Consider the following 26,714-nt stretch of genomic DNA (forward strand, 5'->3'; position numbering starts at 1 on the left):
GGAGATCTACTTCAAGGTTAGTGTAGGCTCCTACCAGGGACAGGCCTGGAATTGCTTCGTTCTTCATCTGTAAAGAGGAGGCAGTTCTGGGGTGGGATCCTTGCTTCCCTTCATAATTATGACAAAGACCAAGGAGTGAATGGCTAGGTCGTGTGGGTGACTTCAGCCAGGATGAAGAAACCAAGTGGGCAGCCCAAGCTCCTTGCCAGGTCATCTCCATATACCCTATCTTTGGAGAAACGGCTCAGAGAGGCCTGTGCCACATTCAGGTCAGCCAGCGCTAACCACCAAGCCACCCAGGCTCCCCCCAAGCTCTAATGGCAATTTGGTTGCATCAGCTCTGCAGCTGGGGCCATCCCTGCGGACAGGGTTGAGAATGTAAACGGCGATTGATTATTATTAACATTTAGCATGTTTGCAGAGCCATCATTCCTTGGCTCTATTAATCTGCTGTGTTAACAGCTGCTGGGATCGGTCCCGGCTCTGGAAGAATGCTGACAGGCAGCTCGCTGCAGACGAGGCAGGGCCCTGTCAGGAGGGGGGTGCACAATCTCTTAACAGGGTGTTCTTGAGAGTTTGAGTCCTTGGGCTTGGGACAATCAGCGCAGTATCGGGTGTTTCAAAACAGAGGGCACAAGAATGTAGGAGCCCATCAACTCCTGGACACCCCTTCCTAACAACCCATTTTGGGAGTGAGTCTTCAGGAAACTCCTCTGGCATCCCAGAACCTTCTGGAAGAAGTGTCCGTGTCTGGTTTGTCTGTCACAGTGGCTGTGCAGAAACTGCCGAACCCCTCCCCATTAGGTTTAAGGACCTCTCACTGTCCCCTGAGAATAACGTACCTCAGCGGCTCCTGGAGACCAAGCAGGGTCTGCCCTTTTCCTTCAACTCAGCAGCGCTCACAGCTCCTGGGATGTGTAGCTTTGCTGGGTTGCCTGAAGGACTCATTCACAGCCCTTCTCCTCACTTGTCTGTGAGAGGGAAGAGGAGACAAAGGTTAGAGGCCAAACTCTGCCTTTTCTTCAGGTGGGAGGCAGCATCTCAGAGCCAGGCAGGCCTTTGGTTGAGACCCATAATTCACAAGCATAGCCGTGGCATGCTGAACCAGGCAGGCTACCCCACACAAGTGGAAAGAGGGTCAAAGGGCAGGCTTTGAAGGGACATAGTAAAAAACCTCTGGCTCACTTTCAAGAGGAGGGGGCTGTGTGGGCGGAAAAATGTATCTTTCTAGTTTAACCAATCAGTGGAGGAGTGTGCTAGTTTAGCCAATCAGAGTGGAGGAGAATGCTAGTTTAACCAATCAGAGTGGAGGAGAATGCTAGTTTAACCAATCAGAGTGGAGGAGAATGCTAGTTTAGCCAATCAGAGTGGAGGAGAATGCTAGTTTAACCAATCAGAGTGGAGGAGAATGCTAGTTTAACCAATCAGAGTGGAGGAGAATGCTAGTTTAACCATTCAGAGTGGAGGAGAATGCTAGTTTAACCAATCAGAGTGGAGGAGAATGCTAGTTTAACCAATCAGAGTGGAGGAGAATGCTAGTTTAACCAATCAGAGTGGAGGAGAATGCTAGTTTAACCAATCAGAGTGGAGGAGAATGGAAGCAGACCTGTGCCAGTGAACTTCCATTCTGAGGAAGGAAAGGCAAGGTCCTGACATTCAGCGTCCCCACTGGGAACTTTCTCCATCAACTGAATGTGGTAGCTCACTCCTGTAATCCCTGCACTTTGGAGACAGAGACAGGTAGATTGTGACTTCCAGGGGAGTCTGGGCTACAGAGTAAGTTCACGGCCAGATGGGGATACATAGTGAGCCTTGCCTCAAAGTCAAAACCAAAACAAACAAAATAACTTGCCTCAGGAGTCTCCCCCACCCCCATCCATTCATCGGTAGATTCATCCACACTCTGATCTGCCCATTCATTCATATGTATGCCTACCCATTCACCACCTACATATCCATTCATAAATCTATCCACTCAAGCCTATTTACTCATTTAGCTGTCTGTCATCCACTAACCTTACCCATCCATTTAGCCATCTACTCACCCACTTCATCTGAATATCCAACCATCCACCCACCCACCTATCCATATATCCACTCATTCATCCATCCACCCTCCATCCACCCACCCACCCATCCATCCATCCATCCATCCACCTATCCATCATCTATCCATCCACTCATCCATCCACCCACCCACCCATCCATCCATCCATCGATCCATCCATCCACCTATCCATCATCTATCCATCCACTCATCCATCCACCCACCCACCCACCCATCCATCCATCGATCCATCCACTCATCCATCCACCCACCCACCCACCCATCCATCCATCGATCCATCCACCCATCCATTCATCTACCCATCTATCCATCTGTCCATCCATCCATTTACCCACCCCTCCACTCACCCGTACATCTATCCCCTCATCCACCCACCCACTACTCAAACATTTAACATTCATTTACCCCCTCATCCACCCACCCATCTACCCATTCACCCATCCACCCATCCAGTCATCCACTCACCCAACCATCTAGCATTCATTAAGCACCCATCCTCACCCACCCACACCCATACACTCATTCATCCACCTATCTGCTCATCTCCACCTATCCATTCACTCACCCACACATTCATTCATCCAGTCTGTCCCCATGGTTAGGCCCTCAGTAAATGCCTCTTGTGAATAGCTTCTCACTGTAAATGTGGATAAAGTGTGGCTACCTTAGAATGAGTACTGTGTAGTTCCTCAGCTAGCAACATCTAAACATGGTAAGTATACCACCACTCTCTAGGCTTCATGTCATTGATGTAACAATGCTGTCTGTCTTGTGGGCTCTGGGAGAATTAGATAAAGTGCAGTAAACAGCCACATATGCCATGGGCTCAATTAGTAAACGACTCTTCAGATAGTGAGCCGAAATTAAAGCTAGCAGTATCCAGCAGGCCTGACAGGAGCAGACAGAACCAGGGAGTGACAGCATATCGTAAGACTCCTTTGGATCATCTCAACAACCTCCGGAGTTTGATGTCATGTGGCCAGCTGGGGACTGTTTCCTCAAAACCTTAATGACTGACTGTTGTTCATCCTGAAGTATGTCCTCACTTCTGTGGCCACATATATTCCATAAGTCAAGCTGAATTGATTAGTGGGTGTTAAGTTCTACTTAAGCTAACTTGAGATACCTTTGGGGTGGGGTACCCTGTGGTTGGTCATGCTATTTTATTCAAGAGCAAGCATGCCAGGAGTCCTTGATGCTGGCTTGCAGGATGGCAGCTTCAGATCGTTGCTGCCTTGCCAAGTGGCTGATCCTCTGCAAGAAATGGTGCATGTGGCACCTGGCCACCACCATATTTTCTTTAAAAAAAAATACAAGGCATAGCCAGGGTTGGGTTTCACTGAACCTATAGCTCATCATTCTGTGGAAAGGGGTGTGAATCTTCTCCCTGCCCACATTGTTGAGGGGGCAATGAGTGAGGAGGCCTGGGTGGTTTCTGAGACAGTTGGGGTGTACCTTGTCTCAGGCAGGCTTTCTTTTCTTCAGGGCATGGGATGGCTTTTCCTTTGTTCTCAGGTCAGTTCTGGGTAATTCTGAGTAGACTCCTTTTGACCCTTCAAATCTGTACTGGGCCTCTGAACCCCAGAAAGCTTGAAAAAGATCCTTCAGACTTGGGTCTGCTGTTCTGCCAAACAGGGTGATGAGCTACCAGAAGCCTTGTGGCTTTCTGACAAGTGCAGCTGTAACTCCCCCGGGGAAAGAACATGCACTGATCAGTGGTGCACAATACTCCTGACTGTGCCTTATATGTCTGGGTCAGTCAGCTTGTGCAGAGCTAGCCCTGAGCTTAGAAGGATGGGCTCCTGGGGAGAGATTGGGTGGCCCAGAGCTGCTAGGAATCCAACAGGCTGGGTCTGGCCAACCACACACCCCTCTGTGGACTCAGAGTATGTGGTCTGACCTCAGCTATACAGTAGGAACGTCAGAGCTCCAAAGAGCTGGCCAGGTCTAAGGGCCACTGTCACATGAGCTATTCAAGTCCTCTGAGAATGACCATGAGGGCAGTGCCCTCCATGCCCTACAGCAGTGGGCAGAGTCTGGGACAGGGACTCCTGAGGGCCTCCATTCTGTGAAGGCTATCAGGAACTCTTTCTTTCTGGGGCCCCTGGACCTCAAGGGTGGTTATAATGGCTATGGAGTATTGAGTAGGGCTGCAGCCAGCCTGCATGACCTCACCAGGAAAGGCTGTCCCTTTCCACATCCACAAGCAGAACAGGCCTATGCCACCCACCCAAGTACCCTCTGGAGCAGCTTGTCCATGCAAGGGTCTTGCCCCTCCCTTCTTCTCTCTCCCTTCTGGGAAAGACAGTAGTGGCCATTCAGAGTCACCATCCAATCAGATGAGGACAGTGGGTTGCTGACCCTCTGGCTTTGGGACAGTGGCCAGAGGAATTGTCATAGAGTAGAGACAGGGCAAATTGCTGGGTGCCCCTCAGTCCTTACTTCATCTGGCCTGTAGGACGCATCTCAAGGCACCGTCCCTCTTTAGCTGCTTCGGTTTCTAAACTTACAGGATGGGGGTGAATGTGACTGAGCAAGAAAAGAAAACCCCAAGTTTTCAGTTTGTACCAAAGGTCACTCACTGTTCAGTCTGTGCTTCTGAATAGGCTCAGGGATTCTTCTTCGTGTGTGTGTGTGTGTGTGTGTACTCCTGTGTGTGTATGTGTATGTACTCCTGTGTGTGTATGTGTGCACACATTTGCATACCTGTGTGTTTATGTGCATGTGTGTGTGTGTGTGCCTGAGTGCATGTATCTGTGTGTTTCTCTCTGTGCCTGTGTGTGTATATGAGTGTCTCTCTGTCTCTCTGTGTCTTATGTGTGTGTGTTTCTCTGTGTGCGTGTGCCTGTGTGTGTTTCTCTCTGCATGTGTGTGTTTGTATGTGTATGAGTGTCTCTGTCTCTCTGTGTCTTGTGTGTGTGTATTTCTCTGTGTGTGTGTGCCTGTGTGTGTAGCTGTGTGTGTTTCTCTCTGCATGTGTGTGTTTGTATGTGTATGAGTGTCTCTGTCTCTCTGTGTCTTGTGTGTGTGTATTTCTCTCTCTGTGTGTGCCTGTGTGTGTAGCTGTGTGTGTTTCTCTCTGCATGTGTGTGTTTGTATGCGTATGAGTGTCTCTCTCTCTTTCTGTGTCTTGTGTGTGTGTATTTCTCTGTGTGTCTGCATGTGTGTGTTTGTATGTGTATGAGTGTCTCTCTGTCTTTCTGTGTCTTGTGGCCATTATGGGGGGGGGAGCATATCAGTGGGGAAGTAGGCATGGTTCTAGAGCAGTAGCTGAGAGCTTACATCCTGATCTGGAAGTTAGAAGTAGAGAGCCAGAGACTGGGCCTGGCATGGGCTTTTAAAAATCCAAATCCCATCCCCCAGTGACATACCTCCTCCTTAGTCCTTCTCAAAACAGTTCCACAAGCTCTAGACCAAGCATTCAAATATATGAGCCAATGGGGGCTATTCTCATTCAAACCACTACACACACATATCTACTCACAGAGTTATGCACTTGGGCACCTTTCTACCCCATCTTGCTTGGTCTGATTTCCTTAGAGAGAAGTAAGATTATGGGCTGATCTGGTATTGCTATTTCCTGGTTCTGAGCAATACTGAGTTAATGATGAGTTAGTTGCCACAGGGACCTAGAAGGAACCAGGGGCCAGAACCCCAGCTGCTGCTTACCCATACCCATTTTTGAAAATCATTCTTGTTGTGTAGACCCTCCTGGTGCCAACAGTTTCTTTTGCATGTGTGTGAAAAAAAAAATTAGTGGAAATGTGTGGTGGTGCAGGGCTCTTAGCCCGTGGCTTTCCATCTGCCCTCTACAATATGGCCTTGAGTTTTTCTAAAACCAAGAACACAGGTCATCCAGACTGCTTCCGCCAACCTTAGAGTTCTTTCGGGGTACCTCATTCCATCCTTGAGCACAGGTTATTGATGTAGACAATGCCTAGGGACTCATTCTTAACACGTGCCATGTATACTGATCTGCGCCCCAGGCTTGGCCTGTGTCTCTGCCACAGTCAAGATGCAGATCATGACTGGCTACCTTGTCCTGACCCAAATACTCCGCACGTCCAATAAGTAGTGTTGCACCTGCTTAGGACCTGTCCTGGACACCACAGATCTGAGGCTGTGTCCTCTCTAGAAGGCTCTATCCTTTGGTCCTGACCCTCATCTCTGCTTCCTTCATTTCCAGGAGATATCTGCCTTGTCATTGCTGAGCTGAGCAAATACCCGGCCTGACTTCTTCACTCTTAAGGGTAGACTTAACACTGTCAGCATGGTGTCTTCCTCTATGGGCATAGCTGGCATGGGCTTGTGACCTATGACCTATGTATGACCTTATGCCATGGTTTGGGGGTGCAAAATGAAGTCAGAATATTCCTGTAGCCATTTGGAAGTATCCTGAGATAACAATGAGTTGAAGAGTCTGGCCTGATCCTCCTGAGGGAAGTGCCAGCGAAGGCCTCTAGTTGCCTTTAGGGGAGGTCTCACCTCCCAGCAGTGAAGATCACCCATAGCACCATCCAGGCCCTATCAGGGTGCCCCAGGGACCTCTCAGAGCCTCCACCTACTGCTTGCTGAGCATGTGGTTGGGGCTTCCGGCATCCTTCCATGTCCCCCTTTTCCTTCAGGACCCTCTAGGCAAAAGGCAATAAACTTGTAGAGGGCCGATCTGTGTAGGCCGCAAGGTCCTGTGTTTAGGGTTCCCCACCATTACCTGTGCTCACATATACACATGCTTACACAAAGCTCTCATGTGCCCACACTTCTGTATACACACACACACACACTCTGCCCTGATTGCCTGATTGATGGGCGCACACACTCACACACACACATACACACACACACATACACACACACACACACACACACACACACACACACACACACACACACACTGCCCTGATTGCCTGATTGATGGACAGAAGCACTTCCATTGCCCTGTGTGACTTTCACACTGCCTACTCCAAGCCTTCAAGCAAGATGACTTCTCCTTTAAACTCGACCTCACAATAAAACAAATAAAACAAGAACTGTAGCAAAAGATCCATCAACTGAGAAAGTTCCTCAGGCTCCCTCTGGCCACTGACTAAGGTTTAAATCTGCCTGTTGGTGGCAGGACAGGCAGTGACCACCCTTTACAGATGTTACTGGCATGTCTGATGCAGAGCCCCAGCCTGGGGGATACCATGACAGGCCCTCTGCTGCTGGTTGACACTATTGTTTAACAAACTGTCCCAGAGTTTAGCATGTGAGCGCACTGTATGCTGTCTCTCTGTCTCTGTCTCTCTGTCTTTGTCTCTGTCTGTCTCTACTTTTCTGTTTCTGTCTCTTTGTCTCTGTTTCTGTCTCCCCCTGTGTCTGTCTCCCTGTCTTTGTTTCTATCTCCATCTGTTTCTCTCTCTGCCTCTGCTTCTGTCTCTCTGTATCTGTCTGTCTATCTCTCTACCCATCTCTCTGTCTGTCTCTCTCTGCCTCCCCCCACCACCACCCCCTCCCTGGTTTTTCTAGGCCTTGGTTTCCCATCCATGGTTGTTCTTCAGTGGAGTTTCTGAAGACACATGGCTTGTGTTCTCAGTGAGGGGACAGAAAGCCTCCTCATGTGAGGTCAGAAGAGACCCAACACTAAAACCCTAAAACCCAGTTGGGTGGAATCCAAAGCTGAGTGGAGTGTGAGGTCATGGTGGGTTCCCAGCCAGTGATGCGTCCCTGCTTCTGGGGAGGAGTTGAGGTCTGATGCCCACCATAGAGTCATGATGGTCATTGGAACATTGGCTGGCATTATGCTTAGAGGGACTTGGTATGGAGTTCACTAGGAACAGGCTCAGCTGGAGCCCAGGGCATCCAGCAGGAGCTTCTAGGATGAAGAGCAGAGGTAGTGGCTTAGAACCACTTGCCTCCAGGGCTAGCCAATGCTGCTCCCTGTACCCTCCCCTCCATGTTTAACATTTTATGAATGATAGCTCCAGCCAAGAATCCCCAGCCTGAAGCCATTGCAAGGTCCAAACAAAGACTGTAGGCCTTCCAACCAATCAATGACACCATCTCCCAGTCACAATCACAAGGGGCTCATGGTCTTGGGCACTGCTCTTCTACCTGGCCGAGAACATGGTCTGGAAAATGGATCTGCCATTACAGACACACTCTGGGAGTATGCCTGTCTACCCTGGGCAGAGGGAAGGGCTGTCACCTCTGAGGATATCTTACCTGGAGCTCATGAGAAAGAAAAGCTGGTCTCTACGTTGAACATAAGATTCCCCACTCCCTGCCCCCCACTCCCAAACTGAGTGACTCATGCCTAGCTCCTCCAGGACTCCAAAATTCAGAGCAGGGGACTGGCTCTTCAGGGCCTCAGGAAATATGCTCCTCCCTCAAAATGTGCTCTGTGCACACTCATTAGGCCTCCTGGACCCTCAGTGCCCACCCATGAACAGAGCTCTCCCCCCAGCGCAGGGGAGAGGACAGCAGAATGGAAAGAAGGAAGCTGTCACTTAACCTCATGACCACCTGGGCACAGGAGGCTGGGCCGGGGCACAGGCCTACCTCTAATCCTCTAATCGACAGGAAACACTGCTTTCTCTCCAGCTGTTTGCTGGGCCTCCAGTTAGGGCCAGTCTTAAAGTTGATGGTTTCTGTGAGTAGGTGAGGGGTTTGAGGAAGTTGAACTCAAACTGAAAAGAAAAGAAAAGAAAAAAAAAAAAACGAAAGAAAGAAAACGAAGTAGCCCTGAGGTGCCAATACACCTCACAGGGACATTGCCCTCCTTGGACCTGTCAGAGCTCCCGATGTCCTCCTCTGCTTCCTAGCCACTCTGAAGGGCAGATGGCATCAGCGCCCCGAAAGAGTTAAGGAACACTTCACGGGGGGAACATGGGCTTCCAGCACGACTTTGTTTGTGAGCTCTGTGCAGTTATGAGTTCCGAATAATAAGGTGGCTTGTTAATTACCCCCCTTTCTAATTTACCTTTCTGCCTCACACAGGCAATGGAAAGGTTTATGGGGGTGTTCTTTCAAAGCTAAACACCACCAGGCTTTGGGCGGAGGGAGCTGCGCTGCCTTCGTGTTGCTGAGTCCCTGAAAGGATCCCACCAGCCAATTAAAAAGGAACCGTTGCCCACTTAAAACATAGTCATTACTTCTGTGAATGCCGCTAAATTAAATAAGTGTTATCGGCACGATTTCTCCCCCCCTCCCCGGAGACATCAGTTTCTTTTGAAAGAAAACATTTTGTTACTTCCTCAGTCAGTTTGTTTGCAGCCAACGTGGGGAATCTGAAATCATTTTTTCCCCTCGCACTTGAAAAGTTCTTGTCTCCCTGGAGGCTTCTGTTTCACCAGCCAACGTCAAGGAGCAGGGACAGGCATGGGACATGGCTCCTGGGTGACTTCCACAGGTCAACAGACCAGTGGTAGGACAGAACTGACCTGGGAGATTTGGATCAGGGGTCAGCACGCTCAGCTAGGAGCCATTCTGTGAGCCTCCCCCAACCCCTCTGGCTTTCTGCACTGCCTAAGGTCAGGTTCTCCGTACAGAAAGTGTCCATTCTAAAGCACGCAATTCAGTGGTTCTTAGCACACTTTCCTGCGTTGTGCAACCAACCTCTACCTCTGTCTAATTCTGGAACACTCTCACCACCCACAGGAGAAAGGCTCCTATTAGCGGCCATCTCCCAGCCCCTCATAACCTTTACAGATCTGCCTCTTTTGGATGCTTTGAAGAAGCATGACGTTGGCCTTCCATCTTACAGAATATACTTTTAAAGTCTTAGCAGGCGAATCGCGATCATATGTAGTGACAAGACACAGCGGTGTTTCCAACTATGCACATACTGGAAAAATGAGCGAGCCTTTATGGGAATAGTGATATTTACATAGGGGGATGAGTCAGAATTTACAGGCTACGGTGTGATGTTTATGGTGTGTACATGGCGTAGGCATCAGGGAATGTCCAAGTCAGGATGACTGGGATGGCACCGCCGTGGAGGAGGGGCAGAGAAAGGGAAGACGCTGGTCAGTCGGGACAGAGTTACAGCTAGAGAGGAAAAATGGATGGAGGTGTAGCAGGATGGTTCATAGTAATGTGCTGTGTATTTCAGAATAGCTACAGGACAAGGCCCCAAGCCTTCTGGGCCATGCGTATGCTTCTGACGTCTGTCTCCGTTGCAACAAAGTAGGCTTCTTGCTTCTAGTGCATAGACCCTGGTGTGGACAGAACATAATCCGGGCATTTGCTTATTCGTATCGCTGGGGCCTTGAGCTGGTCTGGCCTTCTGGCTCTGTCGAGTCCTTCTTGGTTTCACTGGGTTTGCGGTGCCGTGGGGTGGATGCCAGGAACTCCCGATTCCCTTTCTGACTGATCTCTTCTTTGCCCTCTTAGACCCTTCCTGCCCAATACCATCACAGCCTTCCTGTGCCAAGGCTCCTCTGTTATATTCATCTTGATGTCAGCCTTTGGTCATGATGGCCCCTAGAGCGAAGCCCATCCCCCACAGATAAGCTGGGGGCCTCTTCCTTTTGCTCAGTCCTGTGTCCTGCAGCTCAAGCACCATGCCCACGACCTCGGCTATCCCTGACCTGCCTTGAGGTCACCAGGAATGTACAAAAACCCTGTACAGGACCTGGCCAGCCCAGTGCAGTGTCTAGAGTAGCCTTGTGCTGGGGTGGCCATTTTTAAGCAAATCTCACATGAACCCAAATTCTGAATTTTCTCAAAACCATCCCGGTTCACCAACCTCTAAGGGAGGCTACAGACAAGTGCTGGAGTTATTTGGTAGCAAATATTTCACTGTCCCCACTACAGCCTTGACTCCTCTGCCTCAGCTTTGCCTCTGCTTCTCTGTAGCGGAGCTGGGCAGCAGCACACCCTCAGGTGGCTGCGGATGAAACTCCCACCTCTCACACATTTGCAAACAGTGAGCTAGTGAGGGCTGTACTGCCTGTAGCATGTTGGTCCCTCAAGGAGCCTGGTGGGATCTCCTCCCTGGGGAGGTGCTGGCACTGCATGCCCGCTGCCAGGTATAGGATATTGCAGAGGTGGCATCTGTTATGCAAGGGGTAGCAGCTGGATGTCTGCCGGGGCTTCTGGGCCCTTTGGTTCTACAAGGGCCACATCCCTGGGGAGTCCCTGCTGCAGAGGCTGATGCTACCTTATCTCTTTAGGTGACGGTGACGTTGTAAATAATATGTATGAACCTGACCCGGACCTGCTGGCCGGCCAGAGTGCCGAGGAGGAGACCGAGGACGGCATCCTGTCCCCCATCCCCATGGGGCCACCGTCCCCCTTCCCTACCAGCGAGGACTTCACTCCCAAGGAGGGCTCGCCCTATGAGGCTCCTGTCTACATTCCTGAAGACATTCCAATCCCACCAGACTTCGAGCTACGAGAGTCCTCCATACCAGGAGCTGGCCTGGGGATCTGGGCCAAGCGGAAGATGGAAATCGGGGAGAGGTTTGGCCCCTACGTGGTGACGCCCCGGGCCGCACTGAAGGAGGCCGACTTTGGATGGGAGGTGAGTGTGCCCAGTCTGAGCATGATTGATCGTAGCCATTTATCTTGTGTTCAATCTATTTATAAAGCTGGTGCAGCCACTGCCCCAGGCAGGAGGCTTGGTCTGTTGGAGAAAGAGAGAGCGAGAGAGAGCGTTCGAATGTCACATTTCCCAGGGTTATTTTATCCAGCAGCTCGCATGACGTGACTCAGAAAACATTGCAATCCCCTCGGATGCCCGTCAGCCCCGACGGCTGCGGCACCCTCTTCCCGGAAATGTGTCTTTTATGAGCTCATGTTTTAAAACATCTTGTGCCTCCTGCTGGATGGAGGTGCTAACCCAACCTCACTGTGGGATAGCTGAATGTTCTAAAAGGAGCAGCTAAACATGCTTCTGAAGAAGTGGCTCTAAAAGAATGCTGAGCGCTCTAGTCCATCTCCATCAGGCTGAGGCAGCTTGCACAGCGGGCCTGGCGGCTATGTATCCCGCATAAGCCTTACCATGGTTTGACAAGTCTCCTAATGGACCATGAGGGGACCTCATCCTCAGATCTGTGATCAGAAGACTTGCCTACTTAAACATCCTTATCCATATCTCCACGGACCTTGGCGGGGTTGGAGTTCATGTGTGTTAACCCGGGCAGAGGGTTTGAAGAGGATTGTGCGTTTGTTAGGAGAGCGAGTGTGAGCCTTGAACCAGAAGCTTTCAGAAGTGTCCACTCCGGCCATGAGGCACACTGACTGACCCCTGCTTTAAGGGGGCTTGTCAAGGTGGCCTCGTGGGAACTAAGAGTGCCACAAAAAGCACGTTTTCCTGTAGGCCCCGGCCTTCCTGCGGCCTACAGGGCTGGTTTCCAGTGGTAGTTTTGGCAGGGAGCCTGCCTGGGTGGAAAGCAGGAATGTGAACCCAGATTCCTTTTGGTGTTTCACAACCTCCATGAGTGCCTGCAAGGAGGTCAATGCCAGGAAGGGCAAATGGTCCAGGGGAGGGAGAGAGCCTGCTCTCCTGCAGTAGGGCTGAGGGTGGGTGTCAGGTGGGACAGGGGTCTACCGCTGGTCTTTCTGCCTCTCCCAGCCTCTTGACAACCTTGGGAAAGTGTTTAAGCAGATTTGTAGGTTTTCTTTGTAGAGCCAGAACGGCTTAAGGCCTGGCGTTCTCTCCCTGGCTATTTTACAGCCCCCAGGCTTTGCACACCCAGGCTCCACAGCTGCCCAGAGACTCTGAGGAAATGTTCTCCGGAGCATAGTGTCCTCTTGCAGAGAAACTCTGGACATGCCACCAAGTACCGAGGATTTCCCTTGGTCCTGTCATGTGTAAAGCCTTTTGAGTGGGGGTAGGTTGCATGGAGATCCAAGGAGATCCAAGGGAGTTGATGCACCTGCCGGGGTACCTAGATCCCATTCACATGCTGTTCATATGTCCTACATGCCTGAGGTTGAATGCCTGGACCTCCACGTGTCTCAGAAAGCAGGTGGAGTGAGGTGTCTGGAGTCACAGGGACTTTCTTGTTGGGTTCATCGTCCAGGGTGCTGGGTTTCTGATCTGAGTATGAGCAGGAGAGGAGGGGTCTAGAATCCCATCCCTGCAGCAGGCCCATACTGTGCTCTGTGGCCCAAGGAGTGTTTTTAAACAGCATGGTATCTGAATACCTTGGGCTCAGTTGATTTGGCTTTACTGGGGGAGGGGTGGTGAGGGGGAGTCACTCCCCAATCCACTGCTGCGCCAGAGAGGCAGTTGGAGGGTGTTTGTTTAAGGCACTTAAAGATCTTCATTATTTAATCAGTAGGCTAGCTTTCAGATGCTTGGAGGATAAACAAACCTTACAGGTAACAGGTAGTTCTTTGGATGACCTTGAAGTGACTTTGTTCTTGTCTGCTCTGCCGCTGATACAGGTTTCTGTTTGATTTTGGTTTTTAGAGAAGTGCCCCATATCATAGTGGTTCCCTGGGTGCCAGGCCTGGTACAGGCTGTCGCTATCACTCCTCAGGGCCTGTTGTTGACTTTCGCAGTACTATTTACACTCTGGGTAGTTGCTTAAGAGTGAGAGGTAGGGTGTGTGTGTGTGTGCATGTGCTTGTGTGTGTGGTGTGTACAGTGTGTGTACATGTGTGTGTAAGGGCACGTGTGCGTGTGTGTGTGTGTATGGTGTGCGCTTATGCATGTGGTGTGAGTGCATTGTGTACATGTGTGTCTCTGTTTCTGCAGAGAGTTTTGTCCTGTGGTGGTGACCTGACCTCTGCCTTTCGAAAGGGTGCTTAGTGATAGCTGCCCCCAGGCCAATGCCCGGAAACAGAGTTCTAGGCTCACCTGAGCTACCTCCTCACCTGTTTCTGTGACTCCTGTCTGGGCACTGTGTCCTTCTGTAGCGTCTGGCCGATCAGCTAGTTGTTGTGTTCTTGGGGTTGAATTATTAAAGCCACTGGCAGAACTGTAATGGAAGCCACTACTGTCCAGGGAGAAAAGAGGAGGCAGGTGGGTGCTCTCAGTTCTAGGAGTCAAGGATTCAGTCAGCAGTGGGTTCGTTGAGCTCTATAAGCTGAGTCGCCTGGGCTTGGGGGCAGCACTGAGACCTCTTCTCTCCTTATAGCTTTAGGATAATTTTTCCATATGTGAACTATACTTTTTGTTTTCACAGACCATATGCTGTTTCTTTGTCTCCCTCAAAGTATGAAGGTAGCTCAGCAAAGCCAGTGAGTTCTGGTGGCCCTCCTAGCTTTTCCTAACTTAGCCTACGTGCTTTATCTCCTGATCCTGGTTCAGGAAAAGAAAAACAAAAACAGGACCCAGGGCCCAGATCTCTCCATAGTCAGTCCTGAGAAAGAGGCCTTCTGTTAACCACCCCAGCCACTTACACCAGGTGGCCTGGCCCACCAGCCACTCTGTTACCTCTGTGAGTGCAGAGAGAGAGAGGCTACCAGAAACTGTTAATGTGCAAGCATGTTGAAGACTGGGGACCTCAGTCAGGCTCAGGGCGGTCTGTGCCATGCCTAGGTGTAATCTCAGAATGGCCCCAGATTACATGCATAATTCAGCCTCACCCTCATAATTAAGTTCTGTGAATCAGAGTAATTGAATTCTGTGATCATTAACGTGGTACTCGTTTGCTACAAGAGAGCAAGCAGTGACATTGGAGCCAAGATGACAGATGAAAGCCAAGGAGGGCCCGTTCCGTTTGGCTTCCCTGAGGATTGGCCCAGGAGTGGGGTGCACCAGTCTGTGGCAGGCTGCACTCCAGAGCTCTGGTCCTTGGGGGGGGGCCTACAAGCAGGAGGAATGACCCAGTGGTCCTCGGGTGGCCAGTTGAGAAGGAGGGTCAGAGCTATCGTTTGTGGTGTCACTTGGGATGCTGTGACCATACTTTATTTCCTTTCTGGGAGGAAAGTTCTTGTTTCAGAAGACAGAACGAAAAGGCAGGTATGGAGGCATGGCTGGCATGAGGTGACTGTGGAGGAAAACGTTTTCCACATGTGAGTCAGGCTAGGGTGACTACATAACACAGTGACCAGAAAGTGACATAGGAGGGGTTTTGACTCCATGTCCTGGTGGGGTTCACTCCCACCCCAGGTACACTCTCCTTTGATGGAGCAGAGCTAGGGCTGCAGCAGCTAAGCCTGCCCCTCTGATGTTCGCCTGGTACTGGATGTTCACCTGGCCCATCCCTCGACTTTCCCTCTCCTTGCTCATGTGTGTGTTGGATATCTCCATTGTTTCTAAAGCCCCCTTCCCTCTGACTCACAGTCGGTTTGGAAGGAAACATGCCTGATGTCCTGGGCCTGGCTGATGGGGCTGTCTGAGGGTGTGGGTGTGGTTTCCACACCTGGACATCTCTGTGGACTCTGTCCCTCAAGGAGGTGGTTTCACCGAAGGGCATCCTAATTCCCAGGCTCCTCCATCTGGCCACCATCTCCCCCCAACCCCCCATGCCGTGCTCTGCTAACTGACACGAAGCTTGCCCTCGCCCTCCGGTGGGAATAAATCACCCCGTGATTGCATTTTATTGCCCCGGGGTCTGCAGAAGCAATGATTTTGATCATTTGTTGAGTAAATTATGACATTTATCACCGTGCTATTTATTTTGCTAATTAAGAGATGGCTGCCGTGACAGCCCAGAGGGATGGGGCTATGGATGGGCTGTTCAGTGGCCACCTGCCCCAGGCAGAGTCTGCAGCTGTGTGCCTGAGCTCGCTTGAGTAAGACACTTATGGCTGGGTACCTGGGGAGGAAGTGGAGACAGACTTGTCGCCTACGTTGATCATACTTCCCTGGAGTTAGACTAGGTTCTCGTCGAGGATGTCTCCAGATAGTCTCTCTCTGAGGTTGTGTTGACACAGTTGTCACTCCGGAAAGTCTCTCTCTGAGACTGTGTTGAGCCTGTGATTGACACACAAACATCATCTGCTGAATGAATGTGTCTCCCAGTGTTTAAGAGGTGTTAATGTGAAGTGATGGGGTTTCAATCATCTCAAGAATTTACTCAAGTGGGCTGCCTTAATCCCTGGAGTGAGGGTTTGAATATTAATGCATGCATTCATTTGTTCAATCAACAAACAAGCCAAGGTAACAGGACACTCTGGGGAAACGGGAGATATTATGGAGACCTTCCGCCTGCCGCGTTCCTCCCTCTGTGCCACAGTCTTGGGGTCTTCCGCCATTGGGGTCTTCCGCCAGTTCCTTCACTGGCGAGGGTCAAGATTTACTGATCACTTTCAGGGACCCTTCTGGTTCTTCTAATGACCAGAGAGGTCAGAGGTGTAAGGCACCTGCTGTGAGATTCTGGGAAACTTCTGTACATTTAATGTGAGCTTATCACTCCAGACACCAGCCAAGAATAGCTTTCTTGGAGGAAAGTTATGTGTGCTTGTGTAAATACGTGTTAGCATTCTTGCTTATTGCAGGCCTTTCTTTTTCTGAGGGTGGAGAATGAGCAGTGTGAGTTTGGGGGCCAAAATAGTGGGATGGCGGTGTTGGGGGCAGTCTGACTGTCATGGTTTCACACAGTGTAGCCTTAGCCTCTAGTCTCCCAAGCCCTCTCCAGGCTAAAGCCGCTGTGACTTAGCACTAAATGGCTGTACCAAGAATGAGTTTCTCCAAACACCGAGTACACAGGCACGCAGGAGCCCAAAGGCTGAGTCTAAAATCAGCCCCAGAGCAGGAGAGATAAATAGGTAGATTTGCCAATTCTCAGAGAGTGGCTTGGCCCGTGTGGGCGGGGAGCTAAAGTCTCACTGCAGAACCCAAGCTTGGGTCCAAGATTCAGCTTCAAGGTTTCCTTTGCCCACTCTCCTTCAGCCTTCACAGACCCTCACATGAAGCCTTTTCCTCCTTGGACTTGCCCACAAACAGAAGCATCTCCCTCACAACCTAGCTGTACTTTAGGGGGATCTTCCTCTCAGCCTGGCCATGCTTCAGGGGGTACCTTCTACTTCCTGCCTAGTGTTAAAGTCCTGGCATTGGGATCTGACCACCCAGTGTACGGATCACTTGTATTTCTGCCCTGCCTGGCCTTGGCTGCTTTGGGAGACGAAGCGCAGGATACTGAGTTGGGGTCCCGTGGCAAGTGGTGTCCCTGTGGGCTCTGAGCAGAATTCTGAGTTCAAATCCTATAAAGATCCCCTCAGGCCCTGGATCAATACTAATATTTGAGAGAGAGGACAGCCTAGGGGACCCCTCCCCCCCACACACAAACACCCCAGGCATGTGCATTTCTGGCAGCAAACACCCCTCCTTCAGCAGCCGCATGCTTGGCCTGAACTACCCAGTTGGACGGCCTCTCATCATGAAGGACTTGAGCAAAGGAGTCGTGGGTCAGGTGTGTGGCTAAGGGATGTATCCTTTTAAGGGTGTATCTTGGTGGAAAAGCCCACGTGAGAAATGTCCTTCCTGAGTCCCAGGAGGAGCTGTCACAGCTCTGGAAGCAGTGAGCTCCCTCTGATGATGGAATCTGCCTGCCTTTTCTGATTCCATAATGGGTATAGGAGAAATAGAGTATAGAGAACCATGTGTGAAGGCCCTGACTGCCCCCAGAGCAGCCCCCAAGTGCAGTGCTGGCCCAAGGCCTTCTGGACAAAGAGATCCACTGAGTCACCATGTGCTTTTGGACAAGATCTGTAGTGACTCATGTGTACAGCAATATTTAGGACAGATAGGCCAGACTGGTGGAGATGGTCAGCTTGGGAAGGAGGCAGCATACAGACTCACTGGCTTTGTCTGAGTCACCATATCCTTCCCAAGCAACCCTGAGAGAGTGTAATGCCCTCTCTGCTCAAAGCCTCATGTGATTCCCTCCTGAGCACCAGACTTCTGATTCCACACAGGATGAGCAGATACACACACACACACACACACACACACACACACACACACACACACCTATAGCTTTACCATTACCAGCTATCACCAAGCTGCCTGCTCCAAAGCAAGACTGGGATGTCCTGGGCCAACTGGTCAGCAGGCTGATGTCTGGAGCTGTCCATAGCTGCAAGGCCTTCAACCTCTCGGTCCTACCAAGGTCTGGGATGGCAGAATACACAAGCTGGGCACAGACGAAGTATATATGCAGCTCGCCCAAGAAAGTGAGTCTACCCAACTTAGCAGTGAGGTGTAACAGTTCCAGCTGAATTTGCAAAGAAAGATTTGGAGGCAACAAGTTAACACATCGGCCTCTGAGGGTGAGGGATGCCTCCTGGAGTTCCTCTTCCTGTATCTTGGCCTCAGAACTAAAGTATAGGCTCATGACTCTCACCTGATATCACCTGATCACAGCCAGCAACACAGGAACCCAGGCTCACTCCAAGTCGGAGTTGGTTATCTCTGTTCGTCAGGAACATCTGGGGTTAAGACCCAGAGTCCTCATCGTCATCTATCGACAGAGCTTGTGACAGCACCCAGAGATTATAATCCTCAGTCAAGGTCCAGCACAACTGACCCAGGAAGGAAGAGGGGGAGTCCCTTCTCATATGCCACATCCCACCAGGAGGCCCCGCATGAGGATGTCTGTGGCAGTGTGTGTGCTATGCACCCGGCATCGAGGCCCTGAGGAACTCTGAGGGTGGACAGTGGACAACACCGAATGGCTCCTCAGGCAGTGCTGATTCAGGAACAGGTAGTTTCAGGAACTGTGTGGTAATTCAGTCCCACATGGGAAGACCAGCATGCAGCACGCAGCACGCAGCACGCAGCACGCAGCACGCAGCACGCAGCACGCTGCCTTCCATACATACTCCTGAGGGCTCACACTCCCGGAAACACTCAGACACAGGTGGGCACACACACACACACACACACACACACACACGCACACTTACGTATTTCTATAAGCAGGACATGCTCACCCTGTATTGCAGAGGTTCTGAAAGTCTGCCTCCCAGCACAGGGATGCCATGAACCTATTGGCAGGCACCCTGATCTTCCCTTCAGCTCTTGTTATGATTTGTTCTATGGTTCCACCGGTGGGGGGGGGAGGGGAGAGCCACTGAAGGTATTATAAGATGTGAATCCTGAGCAGTGGATCCTGGGCATCGAGACCAGCCAGGTCTGCTATCCCTGGTATGGCCACACCTTGTAGAGAGCTGCAGTTCTCAACCTTCCTAACGCTGTGTTGTGACTCTTTAATGCAATCCCTCGAGTTGTGGTGACCCCCAACCATAAAGTTACTTTCACTGCTATTTCATAACTATAATGTTGCTACTGTTATGAATTTTGATGTAAATATCTAGTAGGCAGGACATTTGATACGTGACTCCTGTGAAGGGGTCATTCAACCCCTAAAGGGGTCACGACCCACAGATTGGGAACCGACGCTCTGGGGCTTTTAAATGGTGGTGGCTCCTGTCTAATCTAAAAGCCAAAGTCATCTTCTGATTATGCTTGCCCTCTCTGGCCCCAGAATTTTGCAGTGTTTTGCCCTTTGTCTAGCACTCCACGCACCCTTGATGCTGGGCAGCCTCTCTCTGTCTGGTGGCTGGAGAGAGTTACTGAGACTCAGGCATGTGTGGGCTTTTTCTTCCCTGTGATGATTTTAGAACTGTGGAATCAGATGCAGCACCCAGAACTACTGAAGGCACCGCCGAACAAACCCTCCCAGGCAGACCCCATGGAGCAAGCATCCAGACCATGCAATGATGCCTTAGGGGCCCCTTCCCAGCCTCAGCCCACCATGGCTCACTTGGGAAGAGCTGAGCTCAAGACCCCCTCAAAGTGTAGGGAGAAAGCCACATATGGCCATCACTCAAGGACCACTGTGGGACCCAGTTGGCAACCTTCCCCCGCATCTCCCGAGCTCACTGACAGCGGCCCCACATTTTCAGGCCAGGAATGCCATGGAATCCTGTACTATCTTCGTCCCAGCTCTGAATCCGGGTATATAAGGAATTTTAGAGACAAGGAGAGAGAATGACTAAGAATACCTCCCCGGTGGCTCTCCCTCACTTCCTTAAGGGGTAATAACTCAGCCGCAACCCGGCAGAGGGCACTTTCTTTAAATAGAGTGCTCTGATTCACAGGAGAAAAAAAGGGGAAATAAATGTTTTCTTTTCATATTCGAGAGACATCCGTGAATGCCAACTTCTTAAATGGTATTTTGCCATCCGCCTCACACACACACTACCCCGGTGACAGCCAGCACCCATCCAGACTCTGGAATGCCGCCTGTGAGCTGACGTGTGGAAGTTTGGGGTTGAGGTAGAGGGGCAGTCCCAGCGGGAGAGAAGGCCAGATTAGAGGAGAAGGTGGGCTACTGGGGCTCAGCTCTGTCTGTCTGTGGAACAGGACCTCTTAGCTCTTTCTGTCTCTCCTGTCTCCCACTTTCCTTATTTCCTTAAGGAAAATAAAATAAAATAAAAATAAAGGCTATGCACTAACAAGTGCTCACGGAGTCACCTGGGCTGGCTGTGCCTGGCAGGCTTGATGAGCTAGGCCATTGGTCTGCAACCGGGCAGGAGCAGAGGCCCAGCCCTAACACAGAACTCACTCATGGGGTGCCTGCTCAGGTCCACATAAGGCTCTCCTACTCAGAGTGCTCTCTCCTAGCCATGCTGTGATTAACACATGGCTGTCCTCCTTTGGCTGAGAGGAAACCGAGGCTGAGAGTCCCAGGAAGCCAAGCCCCACAAGCCAGGCTTAGCCGTTTACCTTCCTCCCCAGTCCCTGCCCTCCTCCTCTAGCACCCAGGGCAGGAAGCTGACCTGCTGATACAGGGGAGAAAGGAAAACCTGGGGGAGTAGCCTGTGGGGAAGTGATATAAGCCCACAGGGAGGTCTGACTCTGTGGGGTGTGTGTGTGTGTGTGTGTGTGTGTGTGTGTGTGTGTGTGTGTGTGTAAGGGTGAGACTCAGGCTGAGCTGCCAGAGAAGAGTCCAGCCCTGGCTCCTTGGGAGTCACTTCTCCCCAGAGCCGTGATTACCTCTTTTCTAAAGATAAGTCTTCAGCCCCTGCTCTAGGGACTGCAGCTGGGCCCATTGAGGACCACTTTATGCTCATGGTATCTGTGACATAGAATTCTTCAGACAACAGGGAGAGCTATCGCTTTCCTGAAATGAGAGTGAGGGTTCTACAGCAGCCTCCACGATGCCCGTGGCAAAGTCGGAACACTGCAGGGCACAGGGGTGTACTCAGGCAAGTCCTTGTGGGGCTCTGGCCCCTACAGCCAGTAAACATGCAGTGTGAAGACCTCCCTGTCCCATAGTCTTGGAGTTTCTCAAGCAATCTTTATAGAGAATTGCCTGATAACCTCCCCATCCTGAGCGCTTCTGGGATGCCAGTTGTAGAAGCATCTCTGTCCATAGGGCTAGGATGCCCGCGTAGGTCCTGGGAATCTGTGAATCAACAGCAGCTGAGGAGAGGGCACAGGTATAGCCTGAGCTGTTCTGGGCTGACCCAGAAAGCAACCAGACCCCTACGGCTGCAGAAACTGTACCATCAGTCATCTACACTGATTTCCCAGCCGTGATTCATACGGAGCAGGATGAGCCAGGAAGAGGGCGCTCCCCGGGCATCTCCCTAGGGAGAGCCCAAGCCACCATGCTGATATCTGTCCCTTGTGAGCCCTCCCTGTCTGCTGTGCATGGGGTCAGACAAGAGCCCAGGCGTTCCAGGCCATAAAAGGTCTCTCTGGGCCTGGGTTGAGATGGGAGCCCGGGGGCTCCCTCCACAGGCAGAGGACAGCCCTGCCTGCTTATCAGAGCTTCTCTGTGGCTTGTCCTGGCACAGGAGTGTCCTCTCTGGTGTCACAACCACCTTGCTCCCGCCAAAGACAAGGACAACGCTGTTACTCACAGGTCACAGAGTACCTCATGGTGCACCTGTGCTGTCTGCTTAGTGGCAGGCAGGCAGGCAGGCAGGCAGGCAGGCAGGCAGGCAGGCAGGCAGGCAGGCAAGCAAGCAGGCAGGAGTTGCTTGACTGGTACAGGACACCCTAAGTAGGTTTTCTCAGCCCTGAGGCTTGAGTTATCTCTTGGTTTATTCTGAATAAAGGCAAGCAGCATAGCCAGAAAAGTGCACCCCAGAGCTTTCTCTTTAGGGGGAGACTGAGCCAAGTCCCGGCTGAAGTTTGGGACATGGCGACGACGTTGAACATCTTCCTGTGCAGTAGGAGGTTTGCCTGATATGGCCTGGGACTCTCCTTTCCCACAGTTTAAAACCTGTGTCTGGGACAGAGATGGGCCCACTTACCTACCATTTACAAGCTCTGGGTTCCATCCCTAGCTGCACATAGACCAGTTTGGTGGTACATGCCTCTAATTCTAGCACACGAGTGGTAGAAGCAGGGTTTTCAGACATTCAACATTTCAGACATTTATGTCATTTTTACAACATAAAAAGTTACAGACCCACCTAAGAGACTTTGTTAAAAAAACAAACAAACAAACAAGCAAACAAGCAAGCAAGAATCTATGTGCATTTTGGTTCCAGGACATCCCTAGGCCAGCCTAGTTTTAAGGAGGAACTGTGTACAGACTCCCCGTTATATGTAACATTGTACTGAGACCACTGCACACTGCTCCAGGGCTGGCAAGCTCTGCCATTCATACTTCGTGAAGGCCCCAGCCTTTGGCAGCAGCAACAGCAACAACACAGATGTACTCCTGTGTCCTTGTCCTCCCTGCACACCCCCCCGCCCCCCGCCCCCCGTCCCAGCTGCACCCCTCAGCCAGCCCATGCAGGGCAGGGACAGGGATTACCAGCCCTGAGCAGGGCCACGGGAGCCACCTTTGTCTGCCTTTCAGGCTGTTTCCCCTTCTGGGCTAATGCCCAGTTTAATTGTACATCCTATTGTGTCATCCCTGTTCAATCATGTTCAAAAATACCTACATCCACTCCTTTCCCATTTAGATCTCTCCAAAGTCCATTCTGTCTTATCAGCACAGTAATTTCACGAGCAGAGCTAAGATTTCTGCCATTTAGGCCCCAGGCATTGTCTGACGCCGTGGCAGCTAAGATAAACCCTCACCCAGAACAAAGTCGAAATGACCTTTTACAAGTAGAGGTAGTCTTGTTTCCCTCTAGACTAATTTATCAGCCTTCGCTTCAGCCTCTGCGCTCAGCAGCGGCCCGGAGTGCTGGGGAGAGTGGGGGATCAGGGGATTAGGATGTTTGGCTGGTTCCAAGCTTTCCACAGAGGCCTCTGGAGCCATTGGTTGCCAGTGGCCTCAGGAAGTGAAGGTAGGCCCACAGGCTGGAGGACTTAGCCCAAAAGTGTGCTGAAGAGGCTGGAGTGTCTGTCTGGGTCTGGGTGCCCAGGAGAGGTAGCTAAGACCTCCTCTACCCTCCTTAAGTACTTTAATACAATGGAGTAAGCCAACCTGATAGGTGTATAAGAAAGAGAACTCACAGGCCATCCTGGGTGTGCTTACAGAGCTCCAGCCAACTCTGACCTCCCTGCCCTCTCCATGAGCAGGTATCCAAGAGGGACTGCCTGGGCTGCCTGACTAAGTTTACAGTTCTAGAAGGTTCCAGTTGGCCCACCTGCTGCAACTTAGTTCATTGGCCTCTTTGGATATTAGCATCCCATAGAGTAGGTTATGAACCCCTTGTACGCAAAGATCTGTGCTTTCAGAGAAGTCCCCACCAGGGACAGACAGTTCAGGACTCAGTGACCAGATCTGTGGTCAAAGGATGCCCGTCTGCTGGTCCTGGCATTGACCCACTCTGTGATGTGTCCAGTACTAATGTTCTCCAGTTTGAGCCTTTAAGGACAATTTCACACCTGTCACCTTGAAAGAACAGCTCAGCAGGGTTCTCAGACAGGAGCCCATGTTTTACCTTATGCTCTTTCTTCCGGGCAGTGTTCATAGGATCTGGCTGGGGAAGGGCATCAGGAGTCCACCCCAGACAAAGCAGTACACTTTTGGTTTTCCTTGTAGAGGCATAGGGGTCAGCCATATTTCCAGCAGAGACTCTGCTTTGATGGCGACCTGGGACCTGGTGAGTCGGAGCGCTCACACCACAACTGAGTCAGGGCCTGGGGTGAAGAAATGTGGGACTGGAAGATGAAGATACAGGATCTGATCAACCCTGCTTGCTGGCAAAGATGCCAATTGCGAGCTCTTTGACCAGAGACTGAGCTTTCAGAGGCCACCCCATATCCCTCTGCATCTGCCTGTGTGCAGTTGGCTTTCCTAGTGCTTTCTTTCAGAGCATCCTCACCTCCCTGCAGCTGCGTGAGCTGCACTTGGAAGCCAGCCTTGTGGAGCTCTGACTCAGCCTGGGCCAGTCCCATCCATTTGGTAGTAGGGGACATCTACTGTCTTCAGGCTGAGGTCAGAAGCACCTTCCAGCTTCCCTGGACTTCATGTAGCCCAGACTGACCTCAAACTCACCCCTGATGCTCCCACCTCCTCCCACAGAGCAGGCGGGTTACATTCATGAACCACCATATTCAGTTCATGGGATGCAGGGAACCAAATCCAGGGCTTCATGCCTTCTAGTCATGCTGCCAGCTGAGCTGCATCTCCCGCTGAAAGTCAATGCTCAGTTTGAGACACCAGAAGCTCAGAGGCAGGTCTCAGTTTCCCCACTTGTTCAATGGGGGTATTGAAATAAATTATCAAGAGATTACATCCTAGCTTGAATTTCCATACTTTGCTCATTGTTTGGATTTTTTTTCAAGACTTAGTTTCTCTATGTAGTCCTGAACTTGCTCTGTAGACCAGGCTGCCTTGAACTCAGTGATCTGCCTGCCTCTGCCTCCTGGGTACTGGGATTAAAGACGTGGGCCAGCACACCTGGCTTTTGAATTAAAATGCTTATGATATGTGAGGATGAAATAGGTGAAATATGAGACATATTCTTATAATATTAGCAGTGACTTTCCATTCCGGCTCTTCCCAAAGCTTCGCTCCTGTCTTGAGCTCCTCTCTCACCGAGGAAGTACCTGCTGAGGTTACAGAGGTGTCCCCAGCAAACGGGCTCCCAGGACCTCCCTCCTGAGAGAATTGGAAAAGGCTGCAGTCTGAAGGCATGTCCCTGGACTGTGTAGGCAGATTGTTGAAGAATCTGTATTGCAGGAGGGGGCCACAGCCTTCAGTGAAACCCTGCTGACAGTGTCTCTGATACCCGAGACAGATCTGGTAAACTAACTGTGGACTTGCTGTCCAGTGTCTGGGTTCTGAGTCATCATTGTTTCTTGGGGGAAAGTTGTTAACTGCACAGTGGGAAATGCTTGATCCTAATGCATGTGGCTAAGGCAGGTGCCCGTTTTAGGGTCCTGAGGCTGCTGTAACAAATATTGGGCTGTGTCCTGGTGTGGATGGGATGGGATGGGGGTGGTGCATTCTGTGCCCCTCCAGCCTTCTGGGGAGGGAGGATGGCTCTCTGGAGTCACTAGCATTTTATGGCTTGTGGATCTGTCACCCAAAATCCTCAGCCTTGTACTTACGTGATCCTCCTTCATGTGTCTGTGCACTGCATGCATGTAGTGCCCTCAGGGACTGGAAGAAGAGGGCAGTGGATTGCCCAGAGTTGGTGCTGCACATATGTGGGAGCTGCCATGTGTGTGTGTGGGAACCAAGCCTGGATCCCTCAGAAGAGCCGACAGTACTCTCACTTAACTGCTGAGCCTCTTTTCCAGTTCTGAATGTCCCCTTCTTAGCAGGATGTCTTCAGACCGGATAAAAGGACACTATACTTATCCTAAGGCAATTCATGTCCTTGGCAGAGACTACCTCAAAACATGGCCACATTCCCTGGTGCTGGAGGCTTGGGCTTTGGTGTGCAGATTCAGGGGGTGGCACACGGTTCAGAATGTAACAGATCCCTCAGGGATCAAGTATCTGGGCTGAGTAATTCTCAAGTGGAAGAAATGACCACTATGCAGAGTCACACCTAAGCCAGAGTGCCCTGCAGCCATGGTGATCCCTGAGGCCCCTGGGACACAAAGAGTGAGCATGCCTGGCCTGGGGATGTGTGTGTAGTGTCCCAGGCATGGGCGAAACTTACTCCTGGTAACAAATGGACATTGAGGCCATGCCTGATGGTAGCAGTAGTACACTATTTTAATATTAGTGGGTTTTATTTTTAGATTTATTTCATTTTATGTGTATAAGTGTTTTGCATGGAGGTCAGACAGGAGTTGGATCCTCTGGGCGTGGAGTTATGGATGGTTATAAACCACTGTGTTGGTGTGAACTAGAACCTGGTTCCTTGGCAAGAAGAGCCAAGTACTATTTACCACTGAGCCATCCAGACAGCCCCAGGATTAGGATTATTATCCACTTTCCACCTTTGTTATTCTAGCAACAAAATATCCCTTGCAGACACACAGGCGGAACTCAAACCTGGAAAGTTCTAAACACTTCTCATTTAGGCAGGAAGCTTGGCTTGTGAATAAGCTGTGGGGTATGGATTTTCAAAATAAAGGTAGAAACGAACATCAGATTCATCATCCCTCTGGTTCTGAGTTAGCAAAGGAGAAAAAATAAAACCCATCCAAGGTCAAACGCAGGAACACCCCAATTCCTGCTGGCCAGGTAGAATTATCTAACAGGGGTCAGACAGCCCTTGGGGAAGGGGGAGAGGTGAAACACAGAGACACGGGCATTTATTGTTCCTCTTTGAAGCTGGAACTTTCAAACAGGTTACCAACCTGCTTGACATAAGCACACCTCGTCCATGCCTGCTGACCACTCAGGGCCCGACCCACAGCGTGAGATGCTCGCCCTTGAAGGCT

General features: G+C 50.9%; 1 protein-coding gene across 5 annotated transcripts in view; it reads left to right on the forward strand.

Moving 5' to 3' along the window:
* The window catches only part of Prdm16 (PR/SET domain 16), a 320,426-nt gene that overhangs the window by 97,182 nt on the left and 196,530 nt on the right, over window positions 1-26,714 (forward strand). For all 5 annotated transcript variants that reach the window (XM_029476235.2, XM_029476241.2, XM_029476236.2 and 2 more), the window contains exon 2: window positions 11,224-11,573. In XM_029476235.2, coding sequence (XP_029332095.1) covers window positions 11,224-11,573 — 350 coding nt within the window. The remainder of the gene's footprint in view (window positions 1-11,223; window positions 11,574-26,714) is intronic.

The sequence above is a fragment of the Mus caroli genome, unplaced genomic scaffold (genome assembly GCF_978045245.1).
Source record: "Mus caroli unplaced genomic scaffold, Mus_caroli_1 scaffold_6, whole genome shotgun sequence".
Lineage (NCBI taxonomy): Eukaryota > Metazoa > Chordata > Mammalia > Rodentia > Muridae > Mus > Mus caroli.